At 40.2% G+C, this 27,282-nt stretch overlaps 1 protein-coding gene across 2 annotated transcripts; it reads right to left on the reverse strand.

The window, feature by feature from the left end:
- Nucleotides 1-906: 906 nt before the first annotated feature.
- Nucleotides 907-26,676, reverse strand: LOC121303569 (cip1-interacting zinc finger protein-like). Of its 2 annotated transcripts, none has more exons than XM_041234358.1 (16): nt 26,595-26,676; nt 26,015-26,134; nt 24,844-24,968; nt 21,239-21,423; nt 17,049-17,169; nt 15,497-15,584; nt 15,263-15,363; nt 14,930-15,000; nt 14,193-14,360; nt 11,033-11,172; nt 9,997-10,090; nt 9,262-9,375; nt 6,682-6,852; nt 6,276-6,336; nt 3,312-3,433; nt 907-2,947 (listed from the first exon to the last, which is right to left on the reverse strand). In XM_041234358.1, the coding sequence occupies exons 2-16, from the start codon at nt 26,107-26,109 to the stop codon at nt 2,198-2,200; spliced, it is 2,406 nt and encodes an 801-aa protein (XP_041090292.1). In that variant the 5' UTR covers nt 26,110-26,134; nt 26,595-26,676; the 3' UTR covers nt 907-2,197. The 2 variants fall into 2 exon arrangements, with proteins under 2 accessions (XP_041090292.1, XP_041090291.1); XM_041234357.1 differs by having other exon boundaries at nt 6,676-6,852.
- Nucleotides 26,677-27,282: the final 606 nt, after the last annotated feature.

Genomic DNA, 27,282 nt, shown 5'->3' on the forward strand with positions numbered 1-27,282 from the left:
CCTCAAGGACTTCTCTGTACTTTGCTCCATTCATTTTCCCTTCTATCCTGACAAGTGTCCCAGTCCCTGCCGATGAGAAAAATCCCCACCACCATGCTTCACAGTAGGGATGGTGTTCTGTAGCTCTTGCAAAGTTGCCATTGGCCTCTTGGTAGCCTCTCTGACCACTCTCCTTGCTCGGTCATCCAGTTTGGAGGGACAGCCTGATCTAGGCAGGGTCTTGGAGGTGCCGTACACCTTCCACTTCTTAGTAATCGTCTTGACCATGCTCCAAGGGATATTCAAGGCCTTTGATATTTTTTTTATACCCATCCCCTGATCTGTGCCTTTCAACAACTTTGTCTCAGAGTTCTTTTGAAAGCGCCTTGGTGCTTATGGTTGAGTCTGGCCTTGAAATGCATTACCCAGCAGAGGGAACCTACAGGAACTGCTGAATTTATCCTGAAATTGGTTACACCCAAGCTAATTTAGGATTGCTATTATTTAAAAAAAAACTATTTTAATGCATTTTAATTCCAGGCTATAAGGCAACAAAAGGTGAACATTTTGAAAGTGGGTGTATACTTTCTATAGGCACTATAAATGTTTCTGAAGAAGCAAACCAAAATAAATATTATTTTTAGTTACCACTATGACCACTGTGGGCACCCAGTGACAAGGACATCAGTCATATAAAGATATAAACAAAAGATAAATATAATATATAATAAGGTGAAAACAACAATAGAACTCCACACACAAAAGGACAAAGAGAATATTCAAACTTTTATAAATTAAAATTCTTCAAATACAGCAAAATTAAAAATCCAAACTTTACAAACTGTTCTAAAAAACACACACACACATGCAAAATAAGTTATTTCCAGAAAATAAATTCTAAAAAAAGAACATTTTTTTTTTGTCAGCTTCTAAATTCTCATTCTTCTACATCCCCCCCCCCCCCCCCATCCTCTCTCCTGGCCATGTCTAGGGCAGTGGCTTAGCTTTTCTGTGGACCTCTCTACAGTCAAGTTTTACCACACCGTGCCTGACAATACAGTGCTTGTTTCAACATCAGAGCAGCACTTCAGCTGGCTCGCAGAGAAATAGGACCTCACTGCAATATACTGCATTCACTTGGACAATACACACTTTCAGAAGGTTCGTTTTCTCATTGGGGTTGTGATCACCAATTGTAGTAAACTAACAAATTGACAAATGTTTTTGTTTCAGACCCGCTATTTAAAATGCAGCACTTTCCTCACTATAGGAGGAATATAGCCATTATGACATTAGTTTGAGTAACACTACTTCTTGTAGCATATGCTACAAGAGTAAGGAACAGACATGGGAGAGGTTTCAAACATCACAAATAGGAACCGTTTACATTATCTTTTAGACTTGTCTAAAGGCCCTTTTATTAATTACAATTACAAAGAACCATCTGCTTAATTCAGAAGGTGAGTTTCTCACATGATAGTTTTCATTTTCAAAGTGTGTTTTCTCAGGCCAAAAGGAGTACTTTGGAACAGGATGCGAACATATAGAGAGCGAGATCAGTGGGGGGTTGGAGAGGAAACAGGCACCACTGGCAGTAAAGACATTAATTTCTATTATTTTGAGATATGCGCATGTGTGTTCCAGCATCAAGTGTTGCTAGCGAGGCTGCGTTTAGTATTGCCGCTCGCACAGTTGAGAATCAGCCACTTTTCTAGGAATAGCAATATGAAATGAAGAGCAAGAATATGGAACAAGGTTAATTTTGGTGCTCATGAAAGGTGTAGGATCGGCAGCAGTGGAGACTGGTTTCACAGACCCCTATCAGCACTAATCTTGGAGTACGCTATCTACAGTACAAGCATGCAGGGGCAGGGTTACTGTATCTACCCTACATTGCCTTGCAAGAATGGAGCAGTCTCCATATCGATCCAATTCCTGGCCTCCCTTATCTCAAAGGCTTACGAATTAACTGTACCATGTGAATGGTTTAAACCAGATGTTTTTCCAGATTTTTCAAACAAATTAAAAAACACCACCACTTTGGTGTTTTAACACTGATAAGATGCTTAAATGAGTACACTGTAGAAAGTGAACCCTGAAGTCTTGTGTGAGACGAGTGGAATATGATATGATGTGAAGCCATCATTCCAGCTGGAAATTAATTTGGTTTTAAAATATCTAGAAATGACCCCTTCACCTGCCTCCATTTTCACAGAATTTATCGAGATCTCCTAGTCCGTGTTGAGCGTCTCTTGCTAACGTTGGCTCCTGCTCCGCGGGGCTGCCACCCAGCTGGCCTCTCGCTCCCCTCCTCCTCCCCCTCTTTCTCTGCGCTGCTTCCCTCGCTTATCATGTTCCCTGGCTCCCCTGTTTCCCCTTCCTCCTCCACCTCAGCTTGGGGTCTGACCTGCTCTCCCTCTACATTGTCTTCATCTTGCTCCTGCACAGGCCACTCAGTCTGGGGAATGTCCTTGCACTGTTCAGGATTTCTATCCATTTGCTCCTCAAGCACTTCAGCTTCTTTGCTGATACAGTCATTAGGGGAGCTGCTCAAGTCTAAGGCTTGTTCCCCAAGTGCAGCATCCTCTTCCAACAGAAGGATGTTTTTTGTTTGAGAGAGCCCGTACAGACTGGCTGTACCAGGGCTTGGTCTCTTAGAGATTTTGACAGTGTTTGTGCTTTCACTATAACTTTTGACTGGATCTGGATTGTCAAAGACAATTTTGACAGGATTTGGGCTTTTAGAGCCTGTTCTATCGGAAGGCATGCTGTCTGAATTAGTAGTACCAGAGCCTTGCTCTCTATTGGTCCCACTGAAGTCTGCTGGGCCCATTTCCATTAGGTTGACTCCAGTCTCAGCTCCCAGTTCCTGCCCAGCCACCTGTATTTTGTTATCTGGATGCTCTTCCACTACAGTGCCAGGCTCCCGGGCTTCGGCTGCCTCAAGACTCCTGAATGCTCTATACTTCTGTCAGAAGAAATTAAAACCAGATTAGAAAACAAAAGAAAGAGATCTAACTCAGACTAGAAGAATCTCTTATAGAAAAGCTATAAGGTCAAAACTGCTATAAATCAAATAAGAACTGCAAAATTTCAAATCCTCCCTACATATAATACGGTTGATATTAAGTGAAAACAGACTTTTTTTTTTTTTTTTTTTTTTTTTTTTTTTGAGTATCAGGAGTTCAATTGCAGCACTAAAGCACTGCATTTGATATCAAAATAGAACAATTGCATGGAAAATAGTATAACAGGTCAAGCATTGAGGACTTTTCTTTGTGTACCACTGTTCAAGCTCAAAGCATAGAATAAAAAAGGTAGGAGGTTCTGACCTGCAGGTTCTGGAAATGCATCAGTGACTTGCAGTGAGAGAGCCTGGCCGTGGACTCGAAATGGTAGAATTTGTGGCACAACCTGCAGAGGAATCCAGCTACAGGGACCACGAAACTGGAGCCTGAGAAATGAGGGAAGGAAATTAAGCAACTTGTCAAATAGAATGAAAAAAAAAAGAGAAACCAAACCAAAAGCCATTTACGAGTCTATCCATTCTGTTACAAATAAAAAAACAACTCTACAGCTATGGCCAAATGTTTTGCATCACTATACAATTAACTCATTTTGCTTCATAAAGTCAAATTAGACCTGCTGAATAATGTTATGTTACCATATTGAATTACATACCACTTTGCAGTTTTCATAATATTCTTAATGGAAAAACTACAAGAAACTGAAATCTGACATTTCGAAATCTAAAATGAAGCACTGTGCTACTATTATGGCTTCCAGTAGATATTTACCATATCATTTTGTAGTTTCTTTGATTGCACAATGTTAAATAAAAAACACTATAAAAAGAACATAATTTAGATATTTTATTTATGGTTTAATTCTAAATTCAAGGAGATGCAAAACATTTGGCCACAGCAGTATCGTCTGATAGATACACAGGTAGTAAGGGGTATAGAAAACATCAGTTACTTTCTCCCAATTCCTGGATTCAGAATGCAGCCAGAGTTGCCTGGATCCAAAATGTGGTCATCCTCACTTCAGCACAGATGGCCACCAAAAATCTCTAAAATGGCACACCAGCTCATAGTTGTGGTATAAAGATCTGTTTGGTGTCCAAACGGGGGTTTTGAGGGTCAGGGATAATAAACATGTTCTTTTTTTAAGCCAAAGTTTTGTGTTTATATAATAATATATCCACAAAGGGAGCGGAGACTTGCACTAGTAAACAGTTAGCGTAGTGTTTTGTGTTTCAAAATTGTACTGCAGTTTTGCGCAGATCATTCTGTATCCTATGTGCCTCTCCTACAGTACAGTGTTGAATGTGGTGTAGCATTCCCATATCGATCAGCAAATGAAAAGCACCGAGCGCTACCAAGGTTACGTTTTGCGTACGGCATGGGACCCGAGGTTTCAGTCAAAACATTGTGTGCAGCCCGCCTTCCCACAGCGTCAACAACGGGATTTATAATTCCCCAAATAGTGCCATCCTTCCCAGTTTCCTAAATGCCTGTTCGTGCTGGCAATGCAGCTAGAGTCGCTGCCGTTGATACTGCTGTGGTTGAAGGAGTTGGCATGGCTGGCACGCCGGCAGCTGCTCCAGAAGAGGATACAGGCAAAGTGGCTGGCACAGCAGGGGTAAGCTCAGTGAGGGTAGAGATAACAGCAGGCTTCAAATTTAAAACACTGAATATTGTAGGTTATATTCAAAATAAAAACATGTACTGCAAAAAGGCTTTGGCGGTTCTAGGTGGGCGGGATTATAACTTTCTTATTTTCACAATCCTGCCTTTTAAATGCTGGCAATGAAACATCGTGTGACAGAGGAATGTCTGTCAATAGTCAATCCTAATGGAACTTGAGGCTTGCCACTCCTGCAGAGTATAGAGAAAAGCATGATGAGTCTGACTTCACATGGGCAGATTATGCTTACAAGCTTCCAAGATCGTCTTTGTGAATGATCCATATGACTTGCTGAAGCTTGGGCATCAAAATTAAGAAAAAGTCAACCCGAGAACACCCCCTGACTGTGATTCACATGATTTGAAGTGAGAGAACTGCCAGGTTGTGGCAGTGCGATTGCCCTGCACAGTGGTAAATTAGTGTTGGTGTGGTTTATATGTGGGAATGGGTTTATTTTGTGTCGTTTCGGGACTTGATTAGTTTGATTGTATTATTGTTTACAGACGGGCACTTGATTGAGACTTGCCACCTGCTATGCTTGGTTGGGGGAAGGGCAGCAAGTGATTGGCTGTGCTGGTTCTCAATCAGCAGATGGGCGGGTCTCGACAGAGTGTCCGTCAGTTTAAAAACATCCGCAGGAGATAGCTCGGGGCTGCTGCAAGGCCTGCCGTTTTCACGGCACCTTTTGAGTTATAGTTTGGGGTATTGGGTTTTATTTTGCACTTTTTGTAGTTTGCTGTATTTGTCCTCTGTGCGTTTCCATCGCTGGTAACGTCACATGACCGCCTTTATTTTACTTTCGTTTTTTGTTCGTTAATAAATCCTGCACGCCTGTGCCAGCGTTTCAACACCACCTCTGTCTCTCTGTATGCTTGAACAGCAGCTACCCACATGTGTGACCCAAGGAAGACCCTGTCACACAGATGTACATCTTCCTCATCTATGATGAACCCGATGCTCCACATGCTCTCCGATACACAAAGGCACTGCGACCAAAGTGCCTCACGGATATTGTAGCTCAGAGTATGTTACAACAGCAATAAGGCTTCGAACATTATGGACATTAGATAATTGTACAATCAGACCAATGTTACCAAACTAGAGCTTTTCAATTTTAAAAGTTACTAACTGTACAAACTAGATTTTGTAAATATAAAATATTTATTCTGATGGCTTATTCTGACACGCATTATATACTTAAGTTTGAAACACAAATTTCAAGTTTTGGGGGTGGGGGAATTTGGAATTAAGCAGCCATTATTCATTGTGTACATTTGAGAACATGTTGTCACAGTGTCTTTGGCTTCAAATAAGAACATTTGTATTATAAGAAATTCATTTCTTGACCCTCAAAACCATTTGGTGTCCATTTGGATACCAAACACGGCTTTACATGAGCTGAAATATGCCATCAGTTTTGACGGCCATTTTGAATTTGGCAATCTAGCAGCAACTGCTCACATTTGAGAGGGTCCCCACATACATCTTTTTTAGCACCATTTATTTATATAAAAACCAGCTTCAAACCTTTGTCCCCGAAAATTGGTCATAGAATCCTATTCTTTTTCCTTTACTTTAGCATTAATCCCGTTTACAGGGACACTCACCGTACTGTGTCTCCGAATCATACTGTTCATCCTCGGTCAGCTCCTCTAACATCACCTCCCTCTGCAGAGACACAATGAAACCCAGCATGCAGAGCACTCATTTAGGAATATTTTTGAACACATGTAAAACTGTATACAGGTTTTATTTTGGCCAGGAAGAAATCCCCCAAAGCATACTTTAACCCCCAATTAAGACTCTTAGAGGCTGTTATCTCATTTGCAGGATGAATGTTTCAATACCATTGTGACATAGAATCTGCAAAAACCTAACTTCAGTAACAACTGTATACTCAGAAGAGTCATATTACCCTGGTTATAACTTAACGTTTTACCCATGCTGATCCCAAAGAACACGGTATATAGTTTTAATGAAAATTATGACTAATCACTAAACAGAGACCCTTGCCTGCCGGCTGTATGCCCCGAGGGTCTCCATTGAAGATTCCTTCTCTTCCTCCTCCTCCTCACTGGGATCCTCCTCGTAGTCTTCCTCTCCCTCGAAGCAGCCGATAGCATCCACAGTGATCAGCTCCTCAGGGTTCTCGGGACCCCCGTGCTCCCGGGCCACGCTCCGCAGCTGCAGACAAGCACAGAGAACAGTCACAACCTGAGGAGCCCTTATTTATTGAATAACTTTACTACTTTGGTTGCTATATTCCTACTGGGCCTCTTAGTGTTGTCATCCAAGCATCACTCACTGTATAGTATATTGAGTATTGAGCAAAGACATACTTCACACACACACACACACACACACACACACACACACACACACACCACACACACACACACACACACACACACACACACACACACACACACACACATTCATTTTTGGGGGGTATGGAGTAACTTATTACATTAAAATCATGGTAACACTGGTGTTCCCTTTCAAGTACAAAACGTAACCTGCTGAAGACTCCTGAATACCAAATACTTTACCAATGCTACTCTTTGAGCCTGTGACACAATTTGTGACTGACACAATCAGTCACAGATCTCTGTGCCACACGGTACAAAGAAAGACCTACTCAGACAGACTTGTCTGAACTGAACAAGTAAATTCATGTAACTACGAAATATAATATATATATATAATATATATATATATATATATTATATATATAATATCTATATATAATATTTAATATTAATTTTTTTTGTATAAACATACATTTTGTATGTATAAGCAAATCGCTTATAAATTCGTTTAGCGCATATCTGTGTGCACAAAGGGTTTGTTATAACCCACTGCGACTTTGTGCACTGCGAGATGCCAGCGGCTTGAGTCGCTCCTTCCCAGGGGACTCAGCATATAAAATCAGCTGACTTTATGCTCTCCGCCCAGGCTGCATAGCTCTGGCTGAAGTTTATTTTCTCTCTCGTTTTTGTTAATTAGCGCGATAAGACATTTTATATTGTTTATGTAATTGTTACACAACAGTTTTTTGTTGAGAAAACCACCTTTTCTCAGTGTTATTTCTGTCTTTCAGATAATCACGCGCAGGCCTGTCAAACGTGGTGCTTGTACGCATATAGTAAGAGCTGCTGCTTGCTTCAGCAGCATTGCACAGGACCGAGATATTCGCTTCAGTGTTGTCGTTGGTTTGCATTACAACTACAGTATCTCAATGTCATTTTGGTGAACAGCTATTTTAGCATCACCCTTGCAAAGGCTGTCAGTCACTGACCCAGTGCAGAACTGAGCAATATCTGCGACCCGGTGGACAGCACCAAGGTCACAGACCCGTGCCGATCCCAACGCGGTACAGACCCGGTTAAAACTTGGTACCAATTCGGTATCAAAGCCACCAAACCAGTACTGAAGACGCCTGCAGTTCGCTTTTCAGGGAACCTTGTACTAGTTCATGTCTTGCCATTTGGCCTCTCCCTAGCTCCATGCGTCTTCCCCAAAGTGCATGGAAGCTATTTTGGCTGACACAAGAGTACTTAACTATCTGGATGACTGGCTAATCTGTGATGAGTCACCAGCACAGGTCGAGGCCCATATGGAATTCGTTACCGGCCACTCCATTTGGGCCTTACGGTAAATCAAGCGAAGAGCCAACTCACACCTTCCCAGACAGCATCCTATGGGGCAGTGTGCTCAGACTCCGGGTCCATACTGGCCACTCTGTTGGACAGCAGAGTGCAGAGAATAGCTGCCTGTTTGGAGCTCTTTCAGCTCAACGGAGCACTAACGGTAGTGACGTTCAAGAAACTTCTGGGCCCGATAGCAACAGCTTCACAGACCCTTCCATTGGGTCTCCTGTGCATGCGCCCTCTGCAGGCCTGGTTTAATCGCAGATCTTCCAGCCCACATTGAACCCCAACCAATGTGGGCTTCAAGGTTGCTGCGTTCATTAATTGCAGCAGGCTTGAAGGAAAAATGATACAGAGATCTGTGACTGCAATGCTTTTGATCCCTCAGTGGAGGTGTCAGGACTGTGTCACAGGTTCAAAGAGCAGCTTTGGTACAAAGTATTCAGGATTCAGAGATCAGTAATAGTTACACTTCTATTTCAGGGAACTAGGGTTACGATAATAGCCTAATGTTTTTTTTTTTTTCTTATGTGTGTGCAGATAGTATTGTTTATATCATGAGATGCACCCAATAAGAGAAAATCTCACATTCCAATACACAGGGTGTCGGTGGATGTTTAACTTGAACACTGGATGCAAAGAGTAGGCACTGCACTGAGTGTAGAAATGTTAAAACATATGCGCATTAGTCAGAATCATTGAGAAGTTAGACATGTGAACTTACACTAGAAATGTTGAGAGCTCCATCTACCCAGTTTTAAAACCCCAAAAGCTACAGTATGTCAATGAAGGCGAGTGTGAAACCCAAACATCAGACTGAGACTCAATCTGAAGATGCACTGGAATCATAAAGGAACTGTTCTGTGGGGCTATTTTGTGTTTTACAAGGAGCTTCGTAGGCAGTGATAATTCCCTCACAACACCCAGACAGATATCTCCTCACCTCCTCAACTTTGTGCTTGTGTTCCGGGGACTTCATGTGCTCCACGAACTTGCGTGGTGTCCTGAAGTGACACTTGCAGACCGTACAGAAGGGCCGGGACGAGTGCTTTGAAAGCTGGACACCAGAGGAAAACAACAATGGTTTATCAGAAAACGATACCGTCTGAATCTGTCTTGTCCCAATCAATGGGTTGTTTTTCATTATCATTAAGCAGTAGTCCTGGGACAATAACAAACTTACACTGCTTGAAATGTATTCAAAAATGACTATGTTCATATAACAGAATTAATAAATTACATTATAATGTCAAATTATAAATAATACACCAGTTCTACATTTTTTAGGTGGTTTACTGGGGTGCCACTGGGTTTATTACAGAAATGTATTTACTGTAATATGGTACATAGTTTAGAGTTAAATACAAAATAGGAAATGTTCAAACATAAAACATTATTATTAATACAACAAAAGAAAACCCAAAAATAGATCTATAGTCAAGAATCTTTCTGCTCCTGAAAGCTGATGGACAAATACATAGCAATTCCCCAAAACTGTTATTTGGTCTTTGGCTTTTTCAAGTTGGTAACAGTGTTGGACTGTGTGGTTCAGGGAACAACTGTTAACAGGTTTATAAAGACCACATGCAGATTTCACTTGTGATCCAATTTAAACCGAAGCCTCCAGATGTGTGTGACTAATGCATTACCCCAGCCTCTCTACACAGTCCCTGGTTACCTTGTGCTCCTTAGTTCTGCGATGTGCAATGAGATCTCCTGTGAAGTAAACCTGACAAGTGGTGCACCAGCGCTGCAGGGCATGTCTATTCTCTCTGAAACACAAGGTCAGGTGTTACTGCTGGGGGTGAAACAAAATGTCCTTGCATAGATGGTATTGTGATAGCTTTACTGCTTGCAGTCCATTAAATGCTTCTTGAATGGTGACTTAAAGTCAAGGTTTGACATTAAAAAGGCAATTTTTTTAGAAATTACTGCAACCGGGTCATAGTACTTCTCTACCACAGTTGCTAAACAAAAATAAAGTGAAACGAAAGAAAAGTAGATCACTGTGACCTACACTCATCCATTGAGATGCATCCATATACTAACACTTTTACATGCAGAATATGTAGAGAACTGCTTTATACAACTTTGTTTGGACACTCTTTAGAAAAGGTTATTGAGTGTATCAGAGTGTGGGTGTGCATGTAGGGTGTCTAAATGTCCAAATTACATTTTTACATGTGCACACAATGCATGCAGGCCATGGCGATGTGCCTTTTCCTACTTCATATCTGCCATACCAGGTGATAAATGTTACTGACAAATGTGTTTGACCAAGATTAAAATCACTTTTTATTACAAATACACTTAGGCATGTATTAATGCGTAGAGAAGTCGAGCACCAAAGAGATTGTCTACATATTAAAATAATTGCGAGTACTTGAGTAAACTCAGCACTAGTTTGCACATCTATAGATAAAACATTGATGTCAGTAGTCCTACAGTACCACACAGAAAGCTATATTACAGTTAATTACCCCTCGCATCCAGTTGCTGTCCACAAGCTTTTAATTAACAGCAATGATATTAAAATAATCACGTCTCTCAGAGTAAAAATGTATATGGATGATACAATCATTGATATTTTTTCGAATGATTATATTTTGTGTGCACAATTAAATCGATTGCTATCTGTAGGCTTAACTGACAGCCCCATTGCAGAACAGTTTGAGCAAGGTGAAGTTTCCTCTTTCTATAAACGTTATTCTTACCCATCTGTCTTGGACTGGCTGTGCCCCTGCAGTGACTCCTTCACTTTAGGCAGCAGGGTGACCAGGCAGGCGTTGCTCATGTGCTGGATCTCCATCATGCGCTGCTGGTGGGCTAGTCCATTCATGTGGCTCTGGAAATTCTGCAAGAGTACAAAGAGAACAAGGAATAATTGAATGGGGAATTTTGGTGCTGATAATTCATGCTGGCAGCACAGATATCTGATTTTGCCAGAGTTTCATCATTTTATAGTGACGCGTTCAAGGACTGTATTTTTGTAAGGCAATACAATTTTCATACATACACAGGGTTCGGAATTAACACCCACAAAACAGGGGTTAATTCGGTTTGTGGCAGGTAAATTTCACATACTTACATGCCACAGTGGCGGGTACATTTTTGTATACTTAACATCTCGACTGGCGATCACTGTTGTCATGTCGCCATGCAGTTTCTACTTTCTACCAGCAATCGATAGAGTCGATCATAAAGATCAGATGAAAAAGGAGAACGCATGGGTATCAATTGCTGAACAAATGCAATCAACTTGTGAGTACTTTAACCTTGCTGAAAGCAACCAGTGAAGTTTTAATTTTAATACAGTGACTGCTGTTTAAACATTTTGTATATTAAGAAGTGCCTCAGGTCCAACAGGTTATTATTATTATTATTATTACTGTGCTACAAGATTTTGATGTAGGATAGTACGTACAATATTTTTTGTTTTGCGTGCTACAAACTCTGAAAAAGGGACTCAAACGATTGCTAGTAAACTATAATGAAACCATGTTAAATGAAGCAAACTTATTTAATATTTACGATGAATAAGGATGCAATTGTGTCACAGAAAATGTGAATTTGAACAAGTGTGAAATCTTGGAAATGGATGTAAAAACACATTTGGTTTGGCACTGCCTTTATTTCCTTTAAAATGTAGTATGCCATGCATTGAAAATATAAATATGCGAGTGTCTGTAAATTGTTAGGTTGTGTAGCACACTGCATTTACGTGTAACTATGTAGGTCGGTGAATGAGATTTGTATCGGCTGAGCGAGCATGTAAATGAACAGATCGTAATTACTGTAAACTCTCGGTTGTACTCTTCACATGCATACAGCGCTTGTTCATTTATTTTTTAAACAAAAAGTGGGCTTGTATCTTCAAAAAATATAAATTAAATTTCGTGAAACTTCTTTTCATACAATGTAGCTAGTGTACCCAAGTATTCAGTTGACAATAAATACTTGCTTTCTCTAAAACTAAACATTTCTAAACAAAATACTTTAGATTACCGTTGAACATCTCTTATTTCCTGCAACCCGAGGTTTATCCGTTTCTGGTCTTTCTTCTGATCTTTGTGATGCCCTGTTTCTTAGACACATTGCTGCCTGTGTGATTTGACTTTTAAACTCTTTTTTGTTTTATGTTTATGCTGTTGGTTACTCAAACAACCAATTTAAAGTGTACCTTGAAGGTCAGACACACCAATACATTTCTGTTTAGATTTCATCAGTACAAATAAAACAAATTATGTGGTTACTTTATTAATAAACAAAGATACGATGGATTTTGTGTGGTGTATGGCCACACCCACTCAAAGTCACGCTGGCCGGAATAAAACCAGAAGTACGAAAAACACACATGGCGATTGCCGCTGAAAACACTGAAGATGAAATTGAAGTCCAATTCATTTTAGGGAACAATTATCACTCCTCCAGGTGTCACGGTGCGAGAGGCGCCGTTCCAGATCAGAGAAAGTCTGCGAGGTGGTGTTAGCAAAGAGGTACGGGCGATGCTCGAACTTGGGGTGATTGACCCTTCCTGGAGCGCGTGGTGCAGTCCGATTGTGATAGTCGCCAAAAAGGACGACACCAACCGCTTCTGCATTGATTTCCGGTAATCGCTATTGCTATCGCTATTACGTTTGATGCCTACCCTATGCCTTGGGTCGTCGAGCTTCTTGTTCATCTCAACTTTGGACCTGACAAAGGGATACTGGCAGATCCCATTAATCCCATTTTCTACTCCTGATGGTCTGTTCCATTTCATAACAATGCCGTTTGGGCTACATGATGTACCCACTGCCTTTCAGAGACTGATGGACCAGGTCTTACACCCACATCATGAGTATGCAGCAGCGTATATCGGTTACCTACAGCTCCACCTGGTGACAGCATCTGGCTACAATCACGGCCGTCCTTCAGTCTCTAAGGGTAGCCCGGCTGACAGCCAACTTCAGAAAATGTGCTTTTGTCAAAGCAGAAACTCAATATTTGGGATTTATTATGGGAAATGGCCAGTTGAAACCCGTTACCAACAAAGTCCAGGCTTTGATGAACGCGGCAAACCCCAAAACCAAGTCCCAGGTGAGGTCTGTATTTGGGTTGGCTAGTTATTACTAAAGATTCATCCCAGAGTATGCCACAGTGGTCAATCCCTTAGTCGACCTCACCAAAGAAATGACTCCACATTTGATTAAATGGTCAGGAGAAAGTCAGGGGGCATTTCACACTATCAAGCAGAGATTTTGCCAGGCTACCACCCTCATCACACCAGATTTTAACAAAAGATTCATCGTCCATACCAACGTTCGGATGTTGGCCTGGGAACGGTCTTGTCCCAAAAGGCAGACAGCGTAGAACATCCCATCATGTACCTCAGTAAAAAGATGCTCCCCCGGGAGTGCAACTACTCCGTGGTTGAAAAGAAGTGTTTGGCCATTAAATGGGTTACTCACTCTTTACGATATTACCTGCTGGGACATTCATTCGATCTCATCGCAGACCATGCCCCACTCATGTGGCTAAGCACAATAAAGGACAGCAATGTCCAGACAACTTGGTGGTATCTGGCATTGCAGCCCTTCATGTATCATATGATTCACCGTGCAGGGAAAGACCACCAAAATGCAGAGACCGATAGGAGCCGAGAAAAAAATAAAGGGGGAAGATCTGAGCAATACACATAGCCCCTGCATCACAGAGATAACATGGACATAAGCAAACAAAATAGCTGCTTCTGCATCACAGACATTTGCAGAGCTTTTTGACAGGTTATAGTAAGAAAATAATGACTTGAATCACATTATTGAGGACTTTCGTGGTAAAACCAGTGATCAGGAGTACTATGAAGAGGTATGTGATAAATACAGCAATCCCTACCTGCTGGTTGCAGCAAGTGATGTTGCAGATGTAACAGTAGTATTTGGATGATGCTTCTGCATCAGTGTCACTGTTCCTGACTGCACTCTCTGGTGACCTTGTGCTGATGGCTCGGCTTTCATTGCTCTGCTGGATTGTCACTTTGAGAGAGCCGCCAGCACTCAGGACCTGGGAGAGAAGGAGGGTGGAGTCATTATTACAATTATTACATTAAACAACATTAATATGAAGGTAAAATTAGACACTAGGTCTGGAACAAAAATCTGAATATTCAAACTGCTTGACCAGATCAAAAAGATATAAATGTATAGGAAACTAATGTTTAAATAAACCTACACATTTTGCAGTACAGAAGTGTTTCTCCTTCCTTTAATAGGGTTGTAACAGGTTTATTTTACAGTAAAGAGATTTTTACAATATGGTGAAAATTATACTTTTGTTTTTCAGCTAATTAAAAAATGAAAGAACATTCAAAGATTCGACTGTAAGAGTAAGTCAATAAACACTACTGTTCTCGTATACACAGTGCAAACATGTCTTGTTGTTTTAATGTTTATTACAAGCTTAGTATTTATGATGATTGTTTTCATTTACATTTTTTACTTGCATACATTTGGCATCTACATGAACTGATTTTATGGTTTAAAAATAGAATGCCAACGAAGCTTACCCCCATCTACATAATCTACCCCTAGACCCCTTTTCTCTTCCGTATGTCACCTCTCCTCTCTCCTCACCTCAGCAAACTCCACTGCCTCGGGTCCAGCTGCACCTACTCCATCTTCTGTAAGAATGCACTCTGTAGCCACTAGCAGTTTCAGAGGAAACAAGGCATGAGTTAATATAATGCAAAAGAGATAGGCTTTTGTTTCAAAAGGTTTTATTGTATTCATTTTAACTGAAGCGCAAAGTACGGTTCTTTCTGAAGTGGGTCAGGAAAGTGATGTTATCCATTTTCCTTTGGCATGCATCTTACATTGTATCTTGCAGGTGACATTATAAGATAGGGGTTGGAAGTAGATTAAGAGTTAAATACTATTACCAAATACATCTGCATAAGCACTTCTCACCTCCTGAATCCCTTTCTCCCTCTTCCCTGGAAGTTTCGTCTTCAGCATTCTGTGCATGCTGCTCATCAGCAACAGACTGCTCCCCTATTTGCTCTTCAGAGCTAGAAGATTAAATAACATGAAGCATCGACTTCTATTTGATTTTCTATCTAAATCACAGAACAGTGTAACAACTGTTTTATATGTAACATGAGATGCGAGAGACCCCCAGAGATGTATTGTGTATCACTGTACCTCTCTAGTCTTTGCTTTTTAAAAGCTGGTTCCTCTTGGTGTTCTGCTGAATGCTCAGCCTGGCTCTCTGGGTTTGCAGTCCTTTCATCTGTAGGCAGAGAAAACATAACTATGCCTGGGTTCACTCTTTTAAACTCTATTGAAGACAACAGAGGTCAGGCATAGAGAGGTCAAATATAGGTAAAAAGGATAAGTGCAAGATGAAGAATGAGAAATGGAGAGAAAAGGAGACTGAGGACAAGTCAGAATAGGAAACTTGAAAGAAAAGGAGACTGAGGATGGGTTTGACTGGGGCTTGGTAGATACCAATGGGATTTGCCTTTAACCTCTGATGCTGTTTTTTTGTAAAATGAGCCTTTACACTGCAAGAGCATGAAGTGTCCCAAAAGTGTGCTCCAGGACAGAGCTGAGTTACATCCCTTATAAAGGGCAGACAACTAGAACTGAACAGCAGCTCCTGAACATCTACTCTCTCTCTCTATGTGTAGAGTAGGTGGGGCTTGGCAGAGTCTATATTGGAGAAGCAACAGAATCCAGACCTACTGGATATGATTTCAAAACTCCATCAAATAGTAAAGGAGGGTAAATGTAAAACAAAACACTAAAATTACACAAAGCTACTTACAGGGAGTAAGGGATGAATGAGAGAGAGAGAGAGACTAAGTAAGCAGCACTATAAAGCACAGAGAGCTATGTTAAAAAGCATGGGGGGGGGGGGGGGGGGGGCTGCAAAATGACTGTGGTAAAACTTTATAAGGGATTAATGAAACAAAAAAATATTTTGCCAAGTATATAAACACATTACATACAGGGCATCGACACAACAGGGTGGGATGTCAGTGGGTGATTGGCTAGCACTGATTCAAGATAACATATTTCGGCTGACATAGCCTTTGGCACTAGAAGACCCGCGGCAGTCATTTTGGTGGTTTTTGGTTTTAAAATGTAACTTTCTCCAGTTGTGCAACACATATGGGGTTGTGCGTTCATGTACTTTTCTGTCCCTATGTATTAAATATTCTCACAAGGCATGAAAAGTGGGAGTGCAGAAATAAAGGAGATATATTACATTATACCTAAAAGCCCCGATAGCAGTCACATTGACGGCCACACCGAAAACAATTGTATTGTGATTATACAGAACGGTATTCTACTTTATTATTTTTATTTACTAGTCCACAACGTGCTTAGCTGTAATTGGATTAGTCTCTACTCTCTGCTCGAGTGAATGAATGACAGTCTATTGTTTTTCAAATCAGCCTTTTCAAAGGCTAGCACCTGCTAGCCAGCTGTGCTGTTTTGGTCAGTCGGTTAGTATAGGGATTAGTGAAAATAAATACCAGAGACCGTGGAGTTTTACAATGCACGAAAATATGGAGTTGATGTTCTGGATTATGGACTGCTGCAGGGCATCTAGTTATGTGTTTATCTCCAGTCCTTCTAGTGTTAGCCAATGAGTAGTTTCATCAAATATATGGATGCCTCCAATGTGTGCAAAACAGAAATGGTTCAGAACAGTCCCTCCTAAAACTAACTTCACAGCAGCAGGTACCTCGGTTTGCAGCTCTCTCGCTCTGCTCTCCCTCGGCTCCCCCTTCCTGCCTTGCATCACTGGCTCTGGCCTGGATCCTCAGATCCATCTCCCTCTTTCGGTCATGAGCTCTCGCAAAATCCTAGAGTCAATCAAACAGACACAATGTTAATTCAAATCTTAAATCTAGCTATCAGTCTAGGTGCTGTGGATCCCTTGACCAGATAAGATGGCGCCTTTTACATACCACAGTGGTTTACATGAATCCTGCATACTCTTCATCAAAAACTTCCTGCTTTTACTGCCACTCATACTGAAGCAAGCACGTATGTACCATACAACCCCCGCCCGCCCCCCCGCCACAGCTGTAACTGCAAAATCAGTGTGAGGAAAAAGATGATCATATATCAACCGTATGTGCAGAACAGTAAGAACCAGCAATAAAATGTCGATTGACAATATATTCAAATATTGAAGTGTACAACATATCACAATATGTACGAACAGACAGACCACCCCCCTATACCCACGCAATCTGATACTCTCAATAACGTAAACAAATGAATGTTAATATAAGTTTCATGAAAACTGGATAAGCGTTTCTCCAGATAAAGTTGCCACTGCTTAGAACGAGAGCGTTTGTGTGAACGTGATTCACCCACAGTAAGCGATGGACGGTATAAACACCCTCACGTAACGCGAGATTCAAAATGTCCCCAAATCGCCAGTACAGTAATCAAAACACACATGTATGCGGTTACAGAACTTTATTAAGACGTGCATTACCAGGGTTCTCCCCAGGCCGTTTTAGCTGGGCAGGCCGCCCGGATAAGTGACTGTTGATATTAGGAATGTCATGTTGTCATATTGACGGTATGGTAACAGTCAAAAAATACACCGCGGTTATCGTCATACCACTGTATAATGTCATTTTTTGTAATCCATTTTTAAATGGCTATTTAAAGAAATGCACCCCAGCCAATTCATTTTTTAACAAGAAAACTACGTTTATCAGTTTGGACAGCACCCTATTAGTTAAGAAAAGCAAAGTGTCACCTGGTAATAGCCAATCGAGCGTGTTTTAAGACATGCAGTGCCCGCCCACTGATCTTTCAGCAGAGTGAAAAACGTAATCATGAGATGACGGCGCCTGCAAACAGTTTTTTTCATTTGGAGTGCATGTTAACAGGAACGAACACAAAGGAAAGAAGAAAAGTTAAGGTGAGTATGACACCGCTGCAAAGATAAGCGGCATCTTGGGGACTTTTTTTGAAATGGGAATAAAACTGTATTAATTTTTTAATACATAAAGCCAAGGAGACGGCAACAATTTTACAATACCGTTTAAAATAAAAACAATAGAAATGCCTGTAGCATCTTAGACTTAGTTAAATAGTAGTAAACAGACCTTTTGATTATCTGCATTGGTGTGTGCTTACTGCGTTTCTCTTGACCAATACGACAGATAATAGCTACTGTTACTCCTTTGGTTTGGTAAATTAATAGGAAGGCAGTGATGAAAAGTTAGTAACTTATTCTTGCTGATATTTGAGTATTTGTGTTTCATTTACTGACAATCACGTTTGCTAGCAATCATTGTTTAGAAGGGCGGTTTATATTAAATAAGTGACTTATTTATAGCCTACTTGGATAATCTCATGCATGGCAGTTTTCAGACCTTGAGATGTCAGTTCATTAGTTAGTTCTAATGAACATAGTGGCTCACTGATGGACAAACTGTGAATACAAAAACACGTCCATATCAACTTTAACCATGTGAACTCAGTAATCATGGTTTAGAAAAATGGTTGCGGTTTCAAAACAGTGGCAGTTTATACTGTGGTTTACCGTAAAACCGGTATACTGTGACATCCCTAGTCATCACCCAGCTGAACAACCCCTACGCGCCTGTCTTAAAGATGCTACTGTGCCTTTAACGATAAGGACTGATCGCGCTGCTAGCAAACTAGATCACCTGCACGCATCTGTTTAGAGACAGGTTTCCTGTTGTCTGGCGAGTTGAAGGGGATAGAAAGTTACCCTGATGGTCTGCTACCGATGGTCCTGTGGATGTAGAAGCTTAGGGTTCTTCTGACATCTATAAGATGAAGTCAATCTGCTTCCTTTGATCTGTGAGGTTTTGCGTAGAAATCTGGAAATGTTATGGTTTGATTTATATGGAATTCAGTTACCACCTTTGGTAAGAACCGAGGATTAATCCTGCACACAATCTTGTTTTAGGACTGAAAATATGGCACGTCAATAACCAGAGCCTGGCGCTCGCTGATAGTTCTTGCCAATGTCACTGCCATCAAGAATGCCATTTTTCATGTCAGATTCCTCATGTCACAAGTTGCCATGGGCTCAAATGGTGGTCCGAAGAACTTATTAAGTACCAGACTGTGGCTCCATTGTGGAATAAGATGTTTACTCAGGGGTTTTAGATGGTTCACTCCCTTAATAAACCTGGTAACTACGGATGGTGATTATCACAGCCAGGTAAAATGCTGGAGATTGCAGCAACATGTACCTTAATAGAGGAATAAGTGGCTGAGGTAGGACAGAAATTCCGAAATGGGAATGTTTGAATGGTGCAAGGATTCTGATTTGCACCAGGAAACAAACTCCCTCCACTTACCTGTATAGGTTTGAAAGGTGGATGGTTTTCTTGAAGAGAGTAAGATGTTTACCACTTGTTCAGATAGCCCCCTATCCCTCAATTGTTGCCGCTGAATCTCCAATCAGCAAGTTTAAAAAGTGCTGGATTGTGGTGTAGTAGCCTCCCCCTCTTCTGAGATAACAGGTCAGGGTTTAGTGAAAAGTGCATGGGTCTTGTCTCGGTTAGTTGTAGAATCTCTGAGAACCAATACCTCTTGGGCCAGTAGTAGGCTACTAATATGAGACTCTCTTCTTACCTTCCTGAGTACCTCTGGGATTAGAGGTAAGGGCGGACATGCGTACATCAGGTAGTTTGACCATGAAATAGACAGACTGTCTGTTGTTACTGCTGCATCCTGGTGAACAAGGGAGCAAGAGTGGCAGCTGGGTATTTCCTGCTGTTGCAAACAGTTCTATTTTTGGGTGACCTAGTTCATTGGATACCCGCTCTAGGATGTTGAATCCTCCATTCGTGGGGTGCTATTACCCTGCTGAGTAGGTCTGCCACGCCGTTGTCGAGTCCTGGTAAATAAGTTGCCTTTATAGAGATGTCCTGTGTTCTGCACCAGTTCCAGATGCTCATGGCTACAGTCCACAAGTCCCATAATCTTGTGTTTTGCGATATGTCGGATTGTAGAAGCTCTTTCCTCTGTGAGGAAAACTCTTGCTGAGATTGTATTGAACTGTGCTGCCAGGAAGATTAGAGACTGTGTCGGGGTTAGAGACGACATCTCTGTTGACCAGCAAGCCCAAATCTTGAAAAAGGCAGAGTACCTTGTCTTTGTGTTCCAATGCCTTTTCTCTAGAAACTGCTGGAGCCTCTGCAATGTGGTCGCAGAATTCACAGATACGACTCTCTCCCTGCTGCTGTGGGAGTGTGTGGATTTTCTCATTCTTTCCTGGGAAGACAAAAACCTTTACCCTGTTCCCTGGGGCTGCCTTCTCTTTTAGAAGTAGAGGGTGTAGAAAAACCTTTATTGGAACAGTGGACCACCAAAGGGGAAGGAGCTTCCTTGTGAGTTGGAGTGACCGACATATCTACACACCTTAAACAAAATTGTGTTAGAAGATGGAGAAAGTGAGGAAGCACACTTAAAACAGATGGAAGGCACTGAAGCAGAAAATGGAGAAAAGGGGAAGAAAAAAAACCCTATAACTTTTTGTCCGAACAAAAATAAAGCACAACGCACATTAGTTCTTACCCAAACAATGCTGGAGAAATCTGGACGACCTGACTTGGATACGAGGTGCCTTTGTTATTGAAATCAAAGGGAATGGCAAATGCTATTTGCCCGATATAAACGCCTGCCTGCAATAACCCTGGACGGTGTAAGGGGTGTATACTATAAATATGCTAAAAAGTAAGCGTGACATACAGATGGGCCGATGTACAGACAGAAAGACACCCCCCTGTAATATTCCCCAGAATATTACTTACACTAAAAAATGTCATGACTATTTGACAGGCAGTTGACCAGATACATGGAAAAATGTGCGAGATATACATTACATACCAATACATCCCCGTTCGCAGGGGAATAATAAACCCTCACCTTGCTGAAGTTCCTGTTGTGTGGGTGGTAGTGGTGACCAGGAAAGCCCATACGTGGGGTCTTCACGGAGACTCCCATGGGAGCTGGTCCTAGAAGAGAGGGTCCTGCCCCAGTTGGGAAGAACTGCTGGAACTGCTGGAACTGTTGGAACTGCTGACCGTTGACGGCAAAACCGCGCAGGTTTCCTGGAAAACAGGGCACAGAGGAAGGGTGAGCAGGGCTGGTAAAATAGCGCACAGCACCAAACGCAGGTTCAACAGGGGTCAATGAGGATCGGAAAGTCAAAATGTCAGTACAACAAATCTAAAAACTATTTTGTATATTGATGCTACTATCTAACTTCACAAGTTCAAAAGATTCCTGCATGCTATACAGACAACCAACATGAATTATCCACCACAAACCCATTCATGCTAAAAACTTTTTTTTTTTTAAACTGATGTGTAAAGATTTGTAGACAAATACAACATTTTAAAAAGTCCTGCATAAAACTTGCTTCATGTGGCAATATATATACATATATATATATATACATATATACACATACACATATATATATATATATGTACATACACACATATATATATATACATATACACACATACATACATATATATATATATACATATATATACACATATATATATATATATATATATATATATACACATACATGTATATATATATATATATATATATATACATACATATATATATACATACATATATATACATACATAATATATATATACTACATATATATATATACATACATATATATATATTGATATATATATATATACACATACATATATATATATATATATATATACATACATATACATATATATATATATATATATACTCATATACATATATAAGATATATATATATATATACATATATTTATATATATATATATATATATATATATATATATATATATATATATTGTAAGTTATTAAAGTATGTGTGCATGATATGTACTCTACCAGCAAATTATGAGCTGGCAGATTGAGGGAAGAGACTAGAGGCGATGAGGTATCCTCTATGAAGGAATAGGAACTTCAAATGTTTCTGAACATGTAGCAGAAGATCAGGAGGTTGAGCCTTCCCTTAGCTATGATTTAATTATTTAATGTATTTGGTGCAATACATTGTTGGACAAAACCGTGCAACTACTGCATTACCATGGTGCGCAGTGTATGATGGTTTGAATTGTTCTTGCGGGATAAGTGAGCATTCTACAATGCTTAAAGGGTACCTGTAGTGGTAGTGACTATAGAATAACTTCACTAGAAAACACGTAGCTGAAAACCTAATAATTTAAAGCCCATGCTCAGCCACTTCACAATATAAAAACATTATAACAACTTTAAGCTTCTATGCATTGGGTCTCTCATACGGCGCACAGGATATGATCTCGGGTTGTTGATTTCTCCATTTCCAAACACTGCTAGTCTATAGCTGCAGCTAGCACGACAACTATTTGAGATGGCATTTATCGTATCACTATGGATGAAAAAAGTAAAATAGAAGGGTACTTATATGAACCGTTGAGGCCTGACTGCCACAGTTTAACTCTGTCAGGCAGCGATAGTGAATATTCAGACAAGGATAAGAGGACAAGTCTGCAACCAGCCTGCAGGGCAGGGTGTTTAAAAATAGTCTGGTAAAAAAAAAAAATGCACAGTGGAGCTTTCAGAGAGTAGTAACAGTGGTAACCCTATAGCCTCCATATTGACTCCGATTATCAAATTTAGACATGCGAATGTCAAGTATGGAGTAACATTATTTAATCTAATCATTTCTTTATATCTATGAAAAAAAAATTGCAGGTCTTCTGGCAAAATATTGGTATATGAATTATATGCAGTAAAAAGCACTGGTGAGTAAGGGTCAGTCACCACACGGATTTCCTATGGAGAAATAAGTTTTTAGGAATTTAGAAAAGTTCTCTACATCTGTGTACCTCAGTTACGCTGTGTTTTAAGCAGTGTCAGCCCAGGATGTCCATTTTTAACCACTTTTTTTACCAAGAACAAAGTATACAGAATGAGTACTTGAAACTTGCTGTTGAAGCTGACACCCTGGGATCCTTCAAGAAGCTGCTTGTTGAGAACCAAAACGAACAAGATAGGCCGAATGGCCTCCTCTCATTTGAAAACTTTCTTAAGCTGTTATATATTACTGCATTTTTTTTTTTTTTTTTACCTTTTCATAACCTCCTCAATGAAAATAATACTTAGTATCCATAGCTCCTTACAACGATATTATAACCTTTTTCGAGGGCTGCATAAGGCTTTTTTTTGGTAATATATATATATATATATATATATATATATATATATATATATATATATATCGATAGTGAAAAATTAGGCATTGCCCCAGCCTTACTTTTCAGTACAACAGATACTAACGAACAATAATATCACTCCAGTCAGAGTAAAATTGCAGCAGAGAGAAAACTACAATTTCTAGAGTGAAAACAGAGAAAACAGCATTTGAGCCTAAAGACATATGCAAAAACAGTGAAAAACTGGTGTAACAATTTAGTAAAATGGAAAATGATAATAAAGAGAAAGCAGAATACTTCTCTTTTTTCTAGAATTCATACAAGTGTTGTACTTTTTCAAGCTTTTGTAAACTTCTACAACTGACAAAAAATAAAGTAAATCAAAGTGTGCAATAAAAAGCCTCGCCCGGGGTTCTCAAACTCAGTCCCGGGGACCCCCTGTGTCTGCTGGTTTTCATTCCAACCCTTTGCTGTGTGACATTTTCTTCTTCTTATAAGCAAATATTGTTGGCATTGCATCAGGTTCAGCCTCGTCTTGCATTCATACCCCAGAAGCTCTGCCTACATGTTCCTTTCGTAGCATTCAGGTTCAAAGTAGTCCTCACAAACAAAAGAATTTCGACAGAATGGAAAGGTTGTCAGTGTATACCTCATTCTCAAATTACGTAGTCGTTTTTTTGTTCTTTTGCTACGATTGCCTGTTTTGAATTAATAAGCTTTGGCACACACAACAACTTTTTTTGTCTTGTTTTACACTTATTGTTCAAGCACCAGAAAGCTTTGCACTCCGCCATATCGTACGTTATGGGTTTTCACCGCTGTATCCCATCAACCCATGCACGCGACTTTTGGTTACCAGGGAAATCAATGACTTGACATGACGTCGCTGCCTGAAAGGCTCCAATATGTCAGCTGTCCCAAGTGTTACTTGACCCAGAAATTGGAGAAAAAAATTTAAAACATCGCTAAACACACGCCTTGTTAACCAAATCAGTGCAGAAAGAAGCACTTCTTGGACACACGAAGCACAAAGAGAGCTTTCTTATTTTTGGGTTCAGGTACCCTTTACGGTGAAGATGGAAATCTGCAGCAAAGCCTGTTCTCCGAAGAATCATTTCAGTAGTTTGTGTGCGCTCTTGCCTGCCAACTGAACGTCTACAAATCAGCCATCATAGCTACATAACACAGGCATTTAAAATGTGTACAGGGACAAATAGATATTTTATAAAAATAAAACTGTTACTGTATAGATGTGGTTGAGCAGACTAGGATCCTTATACAAACTAACAAGGCAGATGGACAGTACCTTGCATCTGCTGCATCAGCAGGGCACCCTGAAGCATGGGGTTAGCGCCGAGAAAGGCTGCCTGACTGGCAGAGCAGAGGTTCACCATGCGGGGGGGTGGAGGCTGATGCGGAGGCTGCATCGGCCTGAGAGAGACAAACCAGAAAGAAAGAATTAGAGAACCATCGACAGCAGAGCTGGAAGAAAATCCAAACTAAACAACTTTACTGCCCTCTGCACCTGCTTGGCTACCCTTGTACTGTGCCAAACGGTAGGGACATTGATAATGTCAGTCTGGATTAAATTTCATTATACCCCCTATAGTATATATATATATATAGGTAGATATATATATATTATATATGTATATATATATATATATGAATATATATATATTATATAATTAAAATTTTTAAAAACCTATGAGAACAAAAACAACAAAATTAAGTGAAACACCAAACTTGTCATAATTATAGCTTTATGTGTACATTATGTGTTCTCTGGGAACCTCTGTGAAATACACCCAAAACAAAATATGTGATTTAAGGCCTCTACACCCCCGGACGCGATGAAACAAACAAATGTGTCATACGACACACCGCACCACTACAACAAAATAAAAAGTATCCCTTTCTGCGATTTCAATCGGGCAGTGAGTGTGTGATGCCCGCTCTCAGGGGTGTTTTTTTTGCAACGCGATCTTCTCGAGAGAGATGAGACGATCGCATCGGGAAGTTTGTCCCCGGCTTTAATCTTGAACTTCAAAATCGGCCAGTTATATTGAATGTGTGGTGGAAGTGACTAGACAGAAGCAGGTTAATTAGTGATCCAATGGGTAAATGAGAAATACGTCAGTCTTACCGAATAATGAATTGAAACACAAATTGAAAAAACAAAAATCTGTACAGTAACTAACACCGACACGTTTGCTGTTTTTTTTTTTTTTTTAGCAATTACTAGGTATGCCACTGGTAAAACCAACAGGTCGTGTACAGCATAACTCTTCAAACAACAACAAACAAGCACACACTCACATCCAGTGTAGACCTCATAATATTTTATTATTTGTGTACAGCAGTAAGTACATCTCGCCAATCCACTTTTTTTTTTTTTTTTTTTTTTTTTTTTAATTTATTAAATTCCTGTTAAAGGCCTTGAATCCTGAGGCTGGATTTCGAGCTCTTCGTCTTACCGGCCTCCTTGGTGGTGGTGTTGGTGGTGATGCGGTGGTGGCTGTTGGAATAGATGCTGGAGCTGCCGCAGATGCTGCTGGTGATGGTTAAACATCTTTGTCTCTGTGTGCCAAGTTTTCCTTTAAAAAAAAACATTAAATTAACACGTTTTTAGTATATTATCCACAATAAAACTAAACACGCAATGTATGTTAGGTATCCTACACTCTTTAATTTGTTTTACAATTAACCACACATAGCTCAAGCCGGCTCCTTTCTTTAAACTGTAGCCCAGCAGTTTGTTGAATGGCACTTTCTATGAGCCAAACGAACACCCATTGCACAGAAGAATATATATTGAAAACAGCTGAGTAATATCTGATGTCAGGTCTGTATTAAAACTGCATATAAAATGACAAACAGCGTTGATTTAAAAACAATACGATTTCCCGTATATGGTCATTCATATACACTTCTTGCTTTATTTTTTCCATGCTTTCATTTTATACTCGATTAAATTACATGCATTTAAAGGGCTAGGTTTGTAACTTGCATTTCTCACGCATCAATATGCATTACATATTTTTAAAATTAACCTACGGCTGTGTCTCTCTTGTTGGTACCTTGTTCCTCGGGCTGCGACTTTGTTTGTACCTAAAAATACTGTAAAGACGACGTTTTCTAAGCGCTACAAACTTGCACACTGCCACCAGGAGGACTGGAGGAGGACTGAAGTCCTCTGGCCAGGTGCAGTGGACGAATTTCGTGAGGCTGGTTCGTACTTCTGTCGCAGGTGAACGTGCTACGTCAGGTGCAGACAGCTGTAAAAGCGACATTGTGGGTTCGTTTGTGTTCATCCATGTCTCACCCCACCCATTAGATAAGTAATGTAATTTGTTTTTAAATGTATTCTTTTTGTATGCTGTTGGCTGTAAAAAAATAAATAAGCAACTACTGTATTTGTTTTATTGATCTTGCCTTGTAATGCAAGTTACTATATTAGTTTTATTGATATTGCCTTGTAATGCATGTTTTACTTATCAGTATTAACTAACAGTAACACAGGGCAGTGGGGTCCAGTAATTTGTGTTGGTTGAAGGGTGTCACAGTACCACAGAGTTTGAGAAGCACTGTTGTAGAGACTGTTTGTTGCCTGGTTTAAAAAGTTCTGACAGCACATGTTTTTTTTTTTGGTTTTTTTTTTTTTCAGATGAGACTCACAATACAGTTAATATTAGATTTACAAATAATTATTTTCGAATGGAAGTTTTGGAAATTATTTTTCTAA

Source organism: Polyodon spathula, chromosome 33 (genome assembly GCF_017654505.1).
Source record: "Polyodon spathula isolate WHYD16114869_AA chromosome 33, ASM1765450v1, whole genome shotgun sequence".
In the NCBI taxonomy this organism is placed as follows: domain Eukaryota; kingdom Metazoa; phylum Chordata; class Actinopteri; order Acipenseriformes; family Polyodontidae; genus Polyodon; species Polyodon spathula.

What these genes read in the sequence shown, in the direction of transcription:
- LOC121303569 (XM_041234357.1), bottom strand. Translation starts at nt 26,109, where the DNA reads ATGTTTAACCATCACCAGCAGCATCTGCGGCAGCTCCAGCATCTATTC. An exon ending in AAAAAGCAAAGACTAGAGAG is followed by an intron (nt 15,364 to 15,496) that starts GTACAGTGATAC and finishes TTAATCTTCTAG; the next exon opens with CTCTGAAGAGCAAATAGGGG. An exon ending in CATACAGCCGGCAGGCAAGG is followed by an intron (nt 6,337 to 6,675) that starts GTCTCTGTTTAG and finishes GTGTCTCTGCAG; the next exon opens with AGGGAGGTGATGTTAGAGGA.